The sequence below is a fragment of the Leuresthes tenuis genome, unplaced genomic scaffold (assembly GCF_036924035.1).
Source record: "Leuresthes tenuis unplaced genomic scaffold, fLeuTen1.0.hap1 SCAF_4, whole genome shotgun sequence".
Taxonomy (NCBI): domain Eukaryota; kingdom Metazoa; phylum Chordata; class Actinopteri; order Atheriniformes; family Atherinopsidae; genus Leuresthes; species Leuresthes tenuis.
In genome coordinates, this window is record NW_027325358.1 from 26,790,073 (window position 1) to 26,804,877 (window position 14,805).

The window sequence follows — 14,805 nt, forward strand, 5'->3', positions numbered from 1 at the left end:
CAGTCCCCAAGAAAACTTTCTTGCTAACTCTTCTTAGTTGGTCTTAAGCTCATTATGCATGTTTCATGGTCATAGTCGTGGGATACATTTGCCAGCAGAAGCAGCTGGAGGTGTTCATGCTGCGTTAGCTAATCAGGATTACTCAGCAGAGCAACGTTTGGACATGGCTATGTTTAATCCGCTGTGAAAAATAACCTGTTGCTAATTTCTCAGTGGATTACAGTAATTATGCAGCACCTCGCCGGACGTGCACAAGATGACTGTGTTTGTAGGTTCAACGTTGAGCAAGTAGGCCTTTAATAATTCCGTTCCATGACTTGTTTCAAAACAGAGAAGATTTTCATATCTAAACATATGTGAAATTAATTATATGCAATAAAGCCCATAATTCTGAATTTTGCATTTGCATGCTGTTCCTTTGGAGCACGGGGGATAATTCACTGAGGATTTGAAAGAATTACTTCCCAGTTGCTATAATTTCCTTTTCGAAGAGTCTGATATTCTAATGATTCTAATCCTCAAAGTCATTAAAACTGTTTGGACAGCTCAAGCTTAACTTTGAAGCAGCTTAACTTTAATCATTGTGTACAAGTATATAATAAAAACCGGGTGGGATGCAAAGTGCTTCAGCATAAACACAACATACTCTGTGTATGTAAATTATTAGACCACCATCTCTATAAAATGATGACTGTAAAGTGTGTCATTTGAACCATAATGGTACAAAACGGGGCAGATGTTTTAGTCACTGAAAACATGTCTCACCAAACAACATAAAGCCATAAGCAAAGATAATATTTTCAGCAAAAGATGCTTTGCCACCAATGAGAGCGTTACTAAAGTGGGGGACCCAGATGCAGCGCAAGACAAATAAAAATCCCAAAACCAAGTCAGCATGGCGGGCAAAGACAAAAACACAAGATCAGTCCAAGAATTCCAAATAAGCAGGTACATGAGGAATATCTAATGATACTCTCCTCCTTACCAAAACAAGTCCAGGCTTTTGTTCATGCAAGCCGATATGGCCAATGACCCTTAAGTAAAGAAATACGCCATGGCCAGCGGTCGTGAAAGCAACTTCTTGTTAGGAATAAAAATGGCGCCCAGTGGTCACACTGTCCAAAGAATATTTTTCCTAACCATTGTGTTTTGATTGTTCACTAATTCTACCCAAGGAGTTAAGATTAAGATAAACTAACCAGAGATTGACAACATTACATTGTAACGTGTTAGATCTACATGTAACCAAGGCAACCAGCAAAATAGCATCCATGTCCAAGATGGTTACGTAGTAAAAATAATGTATTGTATACCTAACCATGATGGTGGGGTCTTTGTGGATCGTTGTTGCTTCCAATGGGCGCCATCAGATCTCTTCAGATTGGTATCTGGGTGGATGTCTACAAAAAACTGAAACATGACCAAAACGTCAGCAAACAATAACCCATAACCAGGACCCCAAAGGGTTCTGAATCATCATGGAGTCTGTGAGGGTTTACAGACAGTGAAAGAAAACATTTAGAACTCTCGAAAGCTCTCCAATATGCTTCTAAGAGTCTATATGACGACCTCTTAAAACACCGACGTCTCATTGATATGGGCTGTGTGAAATGCCGTGGGTGGCATTGTTCCTTTTCATCATGCGGCTGTTTTGTATGAAGCTGACTAACAAATGGGAACAATTTTGGAATTTACTTTTAAAGCGTCCCTACTTAACTTTTAATGCCTGAATCTTTTGCATAGTTCTGTATGTATAGAATTGTACAAATATATAAGTTTACAGATGATATACAAATCTTGTTGTAGTGTAACACTGACTTCCCTATTTTAAGTGCACTCACTTCTGATGGAGCTAAATAACACTGATTTGGTTTTATGTCTGAACTTCTGATTTATTGCCGTTCATGTTTTTGTTGGAATGTTGCTACTGTTTTTATATCTTTTGTACTTTGTGTTCAGAAGACTATTAGCAGAGACAACAAATTTACGATTGAAAATGGTATAAACTAAAATTATATTTTAGTTCATATTGAAAATCGTATGAATATATCATGTACCTAATCAAATATTAATATGTGCTCGTAGGGGGGAAAAATACAAATCTTTATCACAGCTCTCTGAAACATGGTGTCCCTTTTTCTGTTTTGCTTAGGTCCTGGTTCATGTGGGCTTCCTAACAGAAGAATCTGGAGATGTTTTCAGTCCAAAGGTGCTGAAGGGGGGACCTCTGGGGGAGATGGTGCAGTGGGCTGACATTCTGACTGCCCTCCATGTTCTGGGACACAACCTCAAGATCTCCATGTCTGTTAAGGAACTTCAAGGGTGAGTTCTGTGTATAAACAATCCCACTAACCTCACTTAATTTGATCATTGATGGTCAGTGAGTTAATGATAAGAAGAATAAACTCCATTCTGAACATATTTTACCAAAAGCTAATAAGTAAAATGTCACTAGTTGACTATCTACACTATCATAACTACTATGTTTGCTTTAAAACGTTTATAGAGGGAATGCATGACGTCATCAGAGATGTCACAGTATTCAGGTTACAACCCCCCCAATTGCAAAAAGTCACTAAATTCAAAGACTGCCAACTGTTTGACTGTTTGTCTAAAGTGTGGAAGGGGTATTGTGCAAGTGACTGTACCAAAAGACTCAGCAAGGTTATGATCAGGTTATCATCTTACAACCTTCTAAAAGGTAAAGAGAAAAGAGCCAAATGGATCGCTGAGATTCACAGAGACAACTAGTATCCTGGCTCAAGAACTCTGTGTCCAGTAATAAAGACTTTTGTGTAAAAAAATGATTAATGTACTGTATTTTGGCACATTATACACTAAATGGACCATTTAGAGACTCTGTTCTAGAGACAGTGTATTTGCAATGTTTTTGCAAGCACATGTTGGGAGATGCACTTGTTAAAAGTGCCTCAAGATGACAGTTGTTGTGATTTGGCACTGTATGAATACAACGAGAATTGGTTTGAAATGAACAACTCCTTTTGCATTGTGGATGATAGATGTCAGCTTGTCAAGATGACCATAGACGAACGACAACACATCCATTCTGCAAATTAAATTTAGACAGACAGTGATTTAACAGTTGAAGTTTGCTCTAGATTTATTCAAATTAAGTTTGTTATTGACTTTTTGATGGATGGCTAAATCACACTCATAATCCTGATGTCCAAGTTTTACAATTCAGATGTCTTCTTAAATCAGTATTTTCAAAAAAACACCGTAAGGAGTCATAAAGTGGGCCCACAAAACAATTTTACTGTCTTACAGCTGTGCTAAGATGGTACGGGCTGCACAGTGGGTTTTAACATGTACATGCATTCACAAAATGTCAGCAATGCACAAATATCTTTGAAGTGCAACAAGATATCCAGGCTCCTATATGATCATTTTCCTGGTGTAGAAAATAGGAAAGCTGTAAAAAACAGATTTCTGGGCTTTGTCTGTGCTTCACTGATTCTTTAGTAGGTTGACAGGATCCTAGTCAAGACCAATTGCTTTTAGTTTAAGATGATATTCACTTATTATTCTCCCAATCCCACCTCTGGCAACAGCCATGCTGAATCTAGTTAAATTTCTGCCACAAACACACTTGCTGTTTCATGTGCATTCATTTATTCATTTTTATTTGTCTGTGCTTTCCAGAATAAAAAATGATGCACTCTAATTCTAACTAGGCCTCATTCTTACTTAACCGAAAAATAATGCAAAAAGGGGTGGGTGTGGAGTGAAGGTCCTGTTGAATTATTTGTTTATACTGACCTCACACTGACAGTTGGACTGCATTACTGTCTATTTTTATCCATATCAGCATGCTTACATGTTTCTGCTGATGGTAACAGCTGTAGATCCAACACACATACAGACAAGAAGATTTACTCTACATGGATGTAAATCTGCTATCTTGAAAAAAAAAATCCCTCAGGCTTGCTTCCTCTAGTTTATGCAATCTACTTTGTAATCTACTTTGTGGTCTCAAGGCTGAATATCAAAGTTACAGAGGTTGCCATCTTCCATAAACATAAATGACTAATGCTGTACATTGGAACTTTAAATAGGCATGTTGGAAGGAGACACGTGAATCCTCTGGGCAAAGTCTCTATTCATCCTCAATTGAGTCCATAGTCTTTCTTTATGCCACTTTTGATCGTTGCAGTGACACCAGTTTAGATAAATAAGATGGTGCCTGCAGAGACCCAGCTTTCTGTGCGTTTGAGACTGTGCACTCCTTGCGACAACTCTCACAAATCATAAAAGTATCGCATTGACACCTAGCCTTTGGCTGTCATTTTGTAGACATACAACACCTCTGCAGGGACCAAGAGAAAGTGGGAAAGTCTAGAGGAATTTCATACTTTGAAAATGACTTTGGAGATGGCAGGGACATCTACAAGGCTGAGTTCACTTGTCAGATGTAAAACGGATGACAGGATTGTTTCTACAGTTTGCTTGACACTGTCGTGTCTTGGGACCCCCAGTTTAAAAGTTTTCACTACCCAAGCTGCAATGCTGCACTTGGTATATGCAGTGTAAAGAAACGCACCAGCGAAAACATTTTTTCCCACTTCTTCCACATAGAACAGCAGATAACTTTGCCCAGTTTTGCTGAAGGAACGTGAGACATTTACACATGGGGTTATGCTGCGTGTCCAGTGACTCTTATCACTGTCCTTGTCTTCAGTAAGAAAAGAGAGTAAAGGCTGAACCAAAACAGTAAAGCCGTTTGGATGTCACAGAGATGTCCTGTAAAAATAAAAACGTCATGTTCCACATGCTAATGTCTCCCATGTTTCACATAAAACCTGCAAATGGCTTTATTGATCTGTTGGTCATCAAAATGGAAGCCTTAACACCTTAACACAGCCTGACACTGATGAGTTATTGATGATAATGTAAAAGTGGAATGCCTCTATTCACTTACACCATCAAAATCAGTACTCAGATGCTGAAAAGAGGATACACTGTACCTGTTAGTAGCATACTCAGGTCTTGTGCATGCTATTCATGACCAATTATTTACTACTGGAAAAGAATATGTCTTTCATTGTATGCTCAGCATCGCTATGATTGTTGGTGCAAGATGGAGGCACAGGTGTTGTGCAACTCCAGCCAAAGTAGAGAGTGTGTGAAGGAAGAAATTCTCCATTTGTGTATATTTGTTTAGAATAAATGAAGAAAATGATATCTGAACTGCTAAGCCACATAAATAAAAAAAAATAGTTTTGTTCTTTTGAAGTTATTTAGTTTGTTTTGTTTTGATGGACACACCATGTATTGTAAGTTTGATATCAACATTTTCACCTTCCAGTGCAGAGAAACAGAACTTTACCAAATGTGCTACACTGCTAGTTCACAGTCACATGCCTCCATTTTCTGAAGTCACAGCTGTTAACTGTTATCCCCAGATTGGCCTTCAAGCTGCAGTTGCAGCTGGCTATTTGGTGTATCCAAAAGGTTATATTTTTTTGGTTATTTTTCAATATATTATACTTTCATGAGTCTTTCTCACTTCGTGTGCTGTCAGATCCTGAACAATGGAAACAATAACAAACAGGGTTTGTCAAAGTCAGGGTTTATTTATCAAAGTAGATCTGCTAAACTTATTCTTTCTTTATCTGAGCCAGAGAGAGCATCTTGAATATTTTTAAATGTACAAGTGATTAGGTTCATCCTTATATGTTCTGTGTTGTAGCCACAAGGAACAAGCTGAACCTGTGTTGCTGGTCAGTTACAGCCTCCCGATTATGAAGTGGCTTGCGCCTACACTCACTTCTGCTCCTGCTGCTCCTGGTAGACTGTTTCAGTCCATAATGGAATCAGCTGTGCGTGTGCAGAACTGAACACTTCAATCAGTTCTGTTTATGATCTGCAAACATGTGCTAATTTGCCCTGTTTAGTAAATCCACCCCTATATTTCCTGCCTCATGATTACGTTGCAAACAACAATGCAGTTAGTCATAATATGAAAAGCACGAGTATAGATTTTCTGTTTGTTGGCACTTTGAGATTTACAGAAGGCAAAAGCATTTAAACAAATTAGAGTGTTTGTTTAACACACACACACACACACAGTGAGACTGTATATATTCACACCATTTCAAATGCAGTTTTCATCATATATCACTATTCGGGAAGGTAAAGCTTTCTGGTTTAGTCACTCTGCATCCAACATAACCTTCAGCTGTCTCAGTTAAGTCGACAAAACACATAAATTAAAACACTTAACACTCTATTATTGGCATTAACCCATTCTTATCTATTTTTAAATATTTTTACTACAACAATTGAATTTATAGATTGAGCAAATTATTCAAATTCAAATTAAATCAGTTTCAGACAAAGACTTGTGTTGATCTCATTATCGCTGTTGAAGTTGATTTGTTATTGTACCAGTAGTTTGGGAAAACCATGTATTTTTCAACATTTTTGTTTTTGCTTGTTTAGGCTCATTGATCTATATAGGAATTATTATTTGTTACAGCACTTTTAACATACTACCCATCCATTTTCAATACTTTTTTAATCAAACACAGGGTTGTGGGAGGCAGCAGCCTATCCCAGCTATTGCAGGGTGCACCCTGGACAGGGTGTTGGCCCAGTGATCGACTGGTCCAAAATAAAGACAAATGCTCTTACAGTCTATTTAGTAACACTTGCACTGGAAGAACTTGCAAACTGTACAGAGAAAGGTTGAAGCTGAGCTTCAACAGGGAAACTGTGAGGTGTTATTGTTCTCTATTCCACCACCATGCAACTCTTTGCAGTCATTTTTTTTATATCAACTTGGTCCAAGTCCCTCTCCTGAAAACTGAAATAGAGGCATTGTAGAATAATTTTATGAGAGTGCCTTGGAGTTTTTTATGTTCAAGTTTATGCCTATCCTATCCAAAGAACCCCTCAAAGAAATCCACTCTAAACCCAGGAAGAGTTCCTGCCCAAGCAATATTTTGGATACCTTTTTTTTCTCTTCCTGCTTTTTCTCACGTTTTCCTCATTATTAATTAATCAGTTTCTGCCAGCATAATGTGCCTATTATTCATTCCAGGAGAATGCAAAAGCAGGAATCTTAGGATATTTGAACATTGTGCCTCCAGAGACAAACAGATAACAAGATGGACAAAAATCACAGAGATAAACAACTGCAGAGGGAAGCAGCTAGTGACACAGGTATAAACACAGAGGCAGAAGGTACTCGGAGTGTAGTATCCTGCAAAACTCAACACAGTAATCTGAATCTGCTTCACTCGATCATTGGAGTCCAGGCAGATTGTTGCCCCTCTTGAGCCTCGTTCTGCCAGAGCGCTCAACCTGTTAACAGGGAGCTTTTACTCGCCACTGTTGCCCACCAGCCTGTACAGAATGATGGATTGATTTAGACTAGACTTGTATACTAAGTCCCCTTATCAGTGTAAAATGATGTGATTTTCTGGATCTGTAAACAGATTTGCTTACCCTGTGGCAACACTGACCAACAGTACAACAAAGCTGAACAAAAAGTCTGAGTTTGTGTCTGGAACAAAGCGTGTGCTTTGGTGCTATAGCAGTGTCCCTTACATGTAGCACTTTTAGAAAATGATCAAACAAGCACATGTAGCCCCCTCCCCCCCATAGACAGAGAGAGTGTGTGGGGTTTGCGGGGGCTGTTCATAGTGTAGGTTGCTCTTATGACCACCTCCTAGAGTTGTAATAGGCTTCAGAGGGCAGCTTTAATTGGCCACTGTGGGCATGATTAGGATCAGAGTTGTGTTACTCTGTATGACATCCACCCTGGCTTGTAGTTACCAGTCAGCATTGGAATCCGATGGCTGGAACGTTATTCAGTGTGAATGTTCCAACAGCCTCTGTGGTTAGAGGTAAAAATGGATTTTCTTGCTATAATTCAGGATATAATAAAATGGATTCTTATATTGATGATTTCAGTTTTTGTGCATCTCTGATATTCATTCGTTTCTGTTGTCACAGAAATCATTTGCTTAATTCTTTCCTGTGAAAGAGCAGAGATGCTATCCTTTTGTTGTGAATCTTGGACCCTCCGTCATTTATCCACAATCCTGAAAATTCACTCATTCCCTATCATTCATCCGCCAACACCCAGTAGCATAAAACCTGAGTTAATTCATTACAAGGCTTCGCAGCTCATCGTCTCTGCTGAGTATGCACTCCTCTCAATGTGGGCTTACTGAGTAGTTTGATGGAAATGGAGCTGAATTTGTCCCCAGTTAGATGGGGGAAGGGAGCTGAGATGTATTAATGCGAGAGGGAGCAAAGACATGGGCCTGGCTGCTCATTACAGCTGGAGGGACCAGCTCACCAAGGGTGGCTGCAGTCATTATAGAGGTGGGTGGTCAGCACCTTTGTGCCTTTTCCTGTCACTGCTGTTAAGTGACATATAGAAAGTTCAGTAGTACTGCAGGATAAAAGAACCTGGCACAGGCTAAAAAGTAATTGCCTTTTGCACTATATTGCCCCTGGCGCACACAGGACACAAGTCATAGTGAAGTTGCCCGGAAAAACTGCTGCTTTTTGGTAATATTGTGTTTGCTTGTGTACAGAGCAATATATGTGGGTGTATTTCAAAGACTGGACCAAGGTGGCGAGTGGAAAGCAACTGAGATGAAAGAGAAGAGCCCAAAACTGTCTGAATCTCAGGATGGTTGCTGTTGAAAACTGTGCAAGTATCAAAGTCATCAGGTTTTATTGAATTCTCTCTCAGCACGTCCCATTTTATTTTCTTCCTTTTATTCTTTGTTGACTGAGATGCAAAATCTAACTGCAGCTTCCAGCATGAGTGCTGGTTGTTTTAATGGGAAGTATTAGTTGATTCTGTTCTACCCATTCTATGTTTGTTAGGTTTGATGTTCCATTACCCCATCAGTGGGAGAATAGTGCTGAAGTTAGTTGAATTCCTTCACAAGATTTTCATTTTAGTCAGTACATAATAGCATGGCTAAATCCTAAGTTTTTCCACTAAAATGAGCAAACAGATTGTCTGTTCATAACCCCAACACAACGCACATGTTCATCCTTTAAACTACCTACATGTAGCAAGAGAAATATGTGACTTGTGTCTACATCTGAGCAAATATCATTATAAAATGTTCCCCTTAGTAAGCCACAAAGTCCTTTTATGGAAAAAGAAGGAGAAGTGGACGGTTCGATATCTTGTTTTGCTTTCGCTTCACATTGTCTTGTATTTTGGAAGAGGTAAGTCTGCCAAAGACAGATTATTCAGTCCTCTGAGACATTTTTTGGTCCATTTAGTGTCACTGTGATTTGCAGTTAACTTTACCCTAAGTGCGAGCGTGGATCATTGTTTGTCTTTGTGTTAGCCCTGCAATGGACTGGTGACCTGTCCAGGGTGTACCCTGCCTGTCACCTGATGGTAGCTGGAGTAGGCCCCAGCCTCTCTGTGACCCTGAATTGGATTAAGCAGATGTATAAGATGGATGGATGTTTTGCATTCTGAGTGCATCTTACATGAAGTAATTACATATTTTAAGTCTAGCTGAAAGCTATACCCTCCACCACATCTCCCCTCAAACTCAAGTATCAACTACCACATGTGCACTGCACTGCCTTCAGTCTGATTGCAGCAAAGAACATTTATTGTAAGAGTGGTTACCTCTGTTCTCTCTTCAATCGGCAGTCCAAAAAATAAAAAATAAATCACCTTCTCATGATCTCTTCTTCACGTGTACTTCCTCTCTTCTTCAAAGTTGAACTGTCAAACTAAATCTCAGCTTCAGGTAGTGTCTCAGTTGCCATGGAAATTTGACTTTGATGGAGATGGTGGTGGAAAGACACATATTAACAGCCAATCTCCACTGTTGTAAAGCAGACAGAAGACATATGCAGATTAGATGAAAAATAACACAACAGCTGAGAATGTCCAGTAAGAACATTGGTATTTATCAGCCCTCTTCTATTTTTTTGTAGCCCACTTTATGCTTGGTCAGGAAATGAGTTTTTTCAGTTGAGTTTTAGAGTCACTTAATGCTGCCCTTTGTCATTTTTCTGTTGGCCCAACAGTTCCTTAAAGTGGTTCTTAGAACCAAATTCTGTATTTAAGATTTAGTCTTGTCTCTGTAAGTTACGGCTGTTGTTATGACTTAGTGTTAGCGAGCATTCCTTGGCCACCAGGAAAGTAACTGTCAGTTTTCAACACTGTCAATTTCAGTAAAGGCCAGCTGCACTCAAAGTTTCATCCGTATGACCACACCTCGGTAAGGTTTTTCTGTGCCTTATTACATTGATAGCTAAAATTTCCATCTAAATTGAAGTAACTTTTACTTCTGCAATACTGTTTTCAACATGCTCTCCCCTTTTGCAAGTCGACCAATCATACAAGTAGCAATCTGTCAAATTCAAATATTCTGGTTGAAGTATAGGTAAAAAAAAGATCTGCTTTATCTTGTAAGATGACTATTTTTTACTGTTGACTGTACCCTTCATTCTGCCCTATCATGGGCTTAATATTCTGTTTTTTCCCAGCTCCTCCATTTAGTACATCACATTTGTTCCCAGTAGGCATCTCAGTCTACAGAGTTTCAGTCCTATGTGCTAAAGTCAAAGCTACAGCTCCTTGTAGGTGTGATATAACTCTATTTTTCTTGTGTGAAAGGAGGCGAAAAGCTCAATTTGTACTGTACCAACATAGCAGCAGCTGTAAATAAAAGATTCTTATTTCCCTCATAAGCTTGTTGCTGTCTGGCCATTTTGTCGAGATATGTCTGGCGAACATGCTCACTCCTCTTTTGCTAGGAGAGGAGAGGATTAAGAGTTTGATATGAGAAAAAGCACCTCTCCACTGAGGTTATAGTGTCTTGGAATAAAGTGTTTCAGTCTCTCAGTTTTCCACTCATGTTTCTCTGTGCCTTGTGTGAGCTGAAGCGTAACACATGGTGTTTTGGCTTCCTTTGATGCAATTTCACCTTCTTTTAATTATTTTTTTCCTTCTGTTTTCTGCATTCTAACAGTGTCTCTAATTGCTTTCAGTTTAATGGCCATGTGACTGTCTGCAAGCATCTGAAAGATCGGCCAGATCAGTGGCCCGATGGTCATGTGGTTGGAAGTTGGTTTTGAAAATTGGTAGTAATGAATTTTACTGCAGCAGCTTGGAAATTATGATTGATACTCACTACCTTGCTGAGAGGATTAGTCCTCCTCTACAGTATGTGACTTTCTTTTTAAAGCTCTCTCTTTTTCTCATTTAATCTCAATTCAACATGCTCTGTTGGTACATTTCAGTGAACAATATACGACTTATACGGCTCCTAAATTAAGGCCCAACTCAAAAATATCATGTTAAGTAGCTAAGAGGGGGGTGAGGGTAGCTAAGAGTAAATAAGCATGGAAAAATATAAAGAAAATGGTATTTTTAAAAAAGGCAAGAACACTAACCGTGTGTGTCAGTCATGTCCTCCTGTGCTGTGGTTTCTCAGTGGCTAGGCTGAGTTTGTGTTGTTGTGTCTGGCCAGGATCTGTCTTTGCTTTGTCCCTCTCACAGTAAACAGATATACTGCCAATTCATATTGATGGTTTGGGTCAGATAACAGTTCAGTTTGTTCTGAGTTTTTGGTTGATTTGTCAAATGTTCCAGTTGATGAGCAACATTCAACAGAGGTTGGACAGTGTTGGGTTTTATTTGAAAAACAGGGCTCAAAACAAGAAGACAGGAGGGATTCTTTTTTGGCTCCATCTGGTGCAATGGGTCCTGGTGCTCCCAAAGCACTTTTTGCAAATACAGTGACTGTTTGAATTTAACTGTCAGGCGACTAAATGCATCAGAAAATGTGATTGAAAGTCAGATTGTTAAGACATACTATCAGACATAATCTATGAGAATTATAAACAGAGCCCAACAAGAAGGGAGGGGGGGGTAATTAGACTGTTAATTCACTGATTAATTCTTTCACTTAATTAATTAAAATTGTTTGTAAGCCTTTCTTCTGTCCGCATAAAACATTTATCAACATTTTTCTTGCTTCAGTAAATTTACTGCAGACCATAGTTACATCAGGTGCTGATCCTGAATCTTTGCCCTCTCTTTTATTCTCTCTCCTCCCTTCGTTACCCTCCATCAACCACACTCCTTCTCTCCTCAGACAGGAGTTGGTGACCTCAGTTCAACTCCCCCTCTTCAACAGACTGTCATGAACTTCCTTGTTATATCAGCCCCAGGCAGAAAATTGCCTGTACCGTACATGCATATTTATCAATTTAGAAACCCCATTATTGCTTTGGTTATTGCTTGATTTGCTTCCGTACCACAGTGTCACTGTTTTTGTAGCACCTGTTTTAGATATGTTCTTTTTATATCTTTTTAACAACTTCAGAAATTCTCATTTTTTCTCACTCTGTTGCGCAAGCCATTAACTATGCATGTTATTCGAAAATATCTAAACTTTCAGTTATGAGGAAGGTGTGTACCCTATGTGGTGTAACGTCCACTTCAAGCGAAACTGTATTGAAACAATGGCAGATGTTAGTGAATATGAGAAAGAATAAGCATGTTTACATGACACAAGAAAGAAACTAATTATTGTGTTTGTCTGATCAAAAGCAGACTTTTAATATATTGTAAACACGTTAGTGCATGTATATTCTCAATTTGACTAAATTGGGACTAGGCACTCTGCACATGCTCAAATGTTCCATCTTTTTGTATCCTTTTGTAAAAACGTTAAATTGCCATATTATATAAATACAGCAAATATCCAATAAAGCTACTCTAGTTCACATATTCTTTATGTTTCTTTTGTCAGATGGGTAAATGCATCAAAAATTGTTACAGAAAGCAGCCCATTTGGACTATGTGTCAAGTCGAGTCAGCTTGAAGCATTTCCAGACTGACGCTCTGACAATAGAATTCAGATTCTAAAATTGCAATACCATCCAACAAAATAACAATTCAAGTACGGTAACTTAAATACAACATATGTGTAGTGAATGTGCCTATACTTAATTGTACGATGATCTCCTACAGAAAGAGCTAGAATACGCAGAATGTCTTGAATTTTTTTAGATCAAACAGCCCTCAGTGTTGCAGCATCAGACATACAGTACCTCAGTCAATGTCTCCAATCCCCTTGTGTTGATGAATAGTGGTCACAGTGGACAGTGGTCAATTTAAATGGCACTCTTGAACTGTAACTATAGCTTTACTCTGACTGTCAGATTTTCACTCCTTTATTCATCAGATCCTGCAAATATGATGCTTTATTTGCAACGTTTTGTTTGCTTTTAGTGTCAAAATGAGCAGAAACAAACAACTCCTCTTTTCTCTGTCCTATATCCTTCCTGCACTGTTTCTTCTTTCTGAACCTTTCTTCTGCTTCTTTCAGTCTTTGTCTATTTGTTCCTCTCTTTTTCCCTACAGCTGTTCCCCTTTATAGTCAAATCAATGTGCTTGTTAGCGACTTCCCAGAATTTTAGGGCATTTCATCACTCCAACCATTACTTCTCCCCCTTACAGACACACACCACAGTCAAGCGCACACTTGGTAATGATTTCCCATACACTTTGTCTGAAAGTCGAAGAAGTTAGCGGGAAAAAAACTGTTGTGGAGAAAAGGTGACTTTTTTTTTTTCCAGTTGCTTTAACTTCTTTTTCATTAATGAGCGTATGACTCACATCTCCAAATAACTTCACTTCTAACTGGTCTTAAGTATCACAACCTGAGACACGTCTGTGTGTGTGTGTCTCATTTACATATATTCTTGTGAAATTTGGCTTTTTGACCTTTGCCATCAGGACATAACATAAATAAACATTTCGGAATATGTAGTGATTTGAACTGATTATAAAAGTAGGTACTTCAACAAAAGCCACCGTATACAGTAGGTCTGTTGTCCCTGCCATCAGATACAAACTGGGAAATGTTCTGAAAACAACAAACACCGTGGTGCTGCATGTAGCACCGTCACCTCACAGCGAGGAGGTTCTCAGCTCGAATCTCTGTGTGGAGTTTTCATGTTCTCCTCATTCCAGCTTCGTTTCACTCTGGCTACTCAGGCTTCTGCCCAAGGTCCAAAAATGGGTATGGTTGGCTAATTAGTGGTTCTGAAATTACCCGAGAGGCGAGCGTGCGCTTGCATAATTGTTTGGACTTGCAACCTGTCCTGTGTGTGTCCCCCCTCTCACTCTGTATCAGCTCTGCTGGGACAATGAAAAGGATTAAGCCTCTAGGGGAAATGAATGAAATTATATACATGCAAAATCCGAAAAATGCATTCTCTTCATCAGCTTGATAAACTTTACATTGCTATGTTTCTCTTTCGCAAGTCTTAATCAATGTGAAATTTTTCTCATGTGCCTTACATATACACTTCTTTTTTTAGCCATAGACAGACGCAAGCACTCAGTCATTTGCATAAGAAAACAGTTTTTGGGTGATGCCCCTCTGTATGGTGGCTGAAGGTTCTTGTTGCAGATGGTCTGGTTCAGACCCATGACCCAGACCATGAAGTATGCAACTGTAACCCAAACCTGCTGCATTCAATGTCATTATGGTAAAAAAAAATGTGGCATTCAGTGTCATTATGAAACACTTACCATTCCACATTATATGCTTTTACAGTTTTTATTTAGATTTTCTTGTTTTAATTGTCCCTGTTTTACTTTTGCAGTGTAAGAAAAAAGTGTCTAGAATAAAAATAATTTTGTTTACATTGTAGTTTGGTTAATATTGTTTTGTTTGAACATAATTGAAAGCATTGTAAACACTTATATACAAAGATATTTTTATTCATATGAATTTTGATATGCTTTTTCAATAACTGTGTTGT

At 38.7% G+C, this 14,805-nt stretch overlaps 1 protein-coding gene across 1 annotated transcript in view; it reads left to right on the forward strand.

Annotated features, from left to right (window-relative positions):
• The window catches only part of LOC140304728 (alpha-1,6-mannosylglycoprotein 6-beta-N-acetylglucosaminyltransferase B-like), a 119,895-nt gene that overhangs the window by 63,266 nt on the left and 41,824 nt on the right, over positions 1-14,805 (forward strand). The window contains exon 8 of the mRNA XM_072383482.1: positions 2,153-2,322. Coding sequence (XP_072239583.1) covers positions 2,153-2,322 — 170 coding nt within the window. The remainder of the gene's footprint in view (positions 1-2,152; positions 2,323-14,805) is intronic.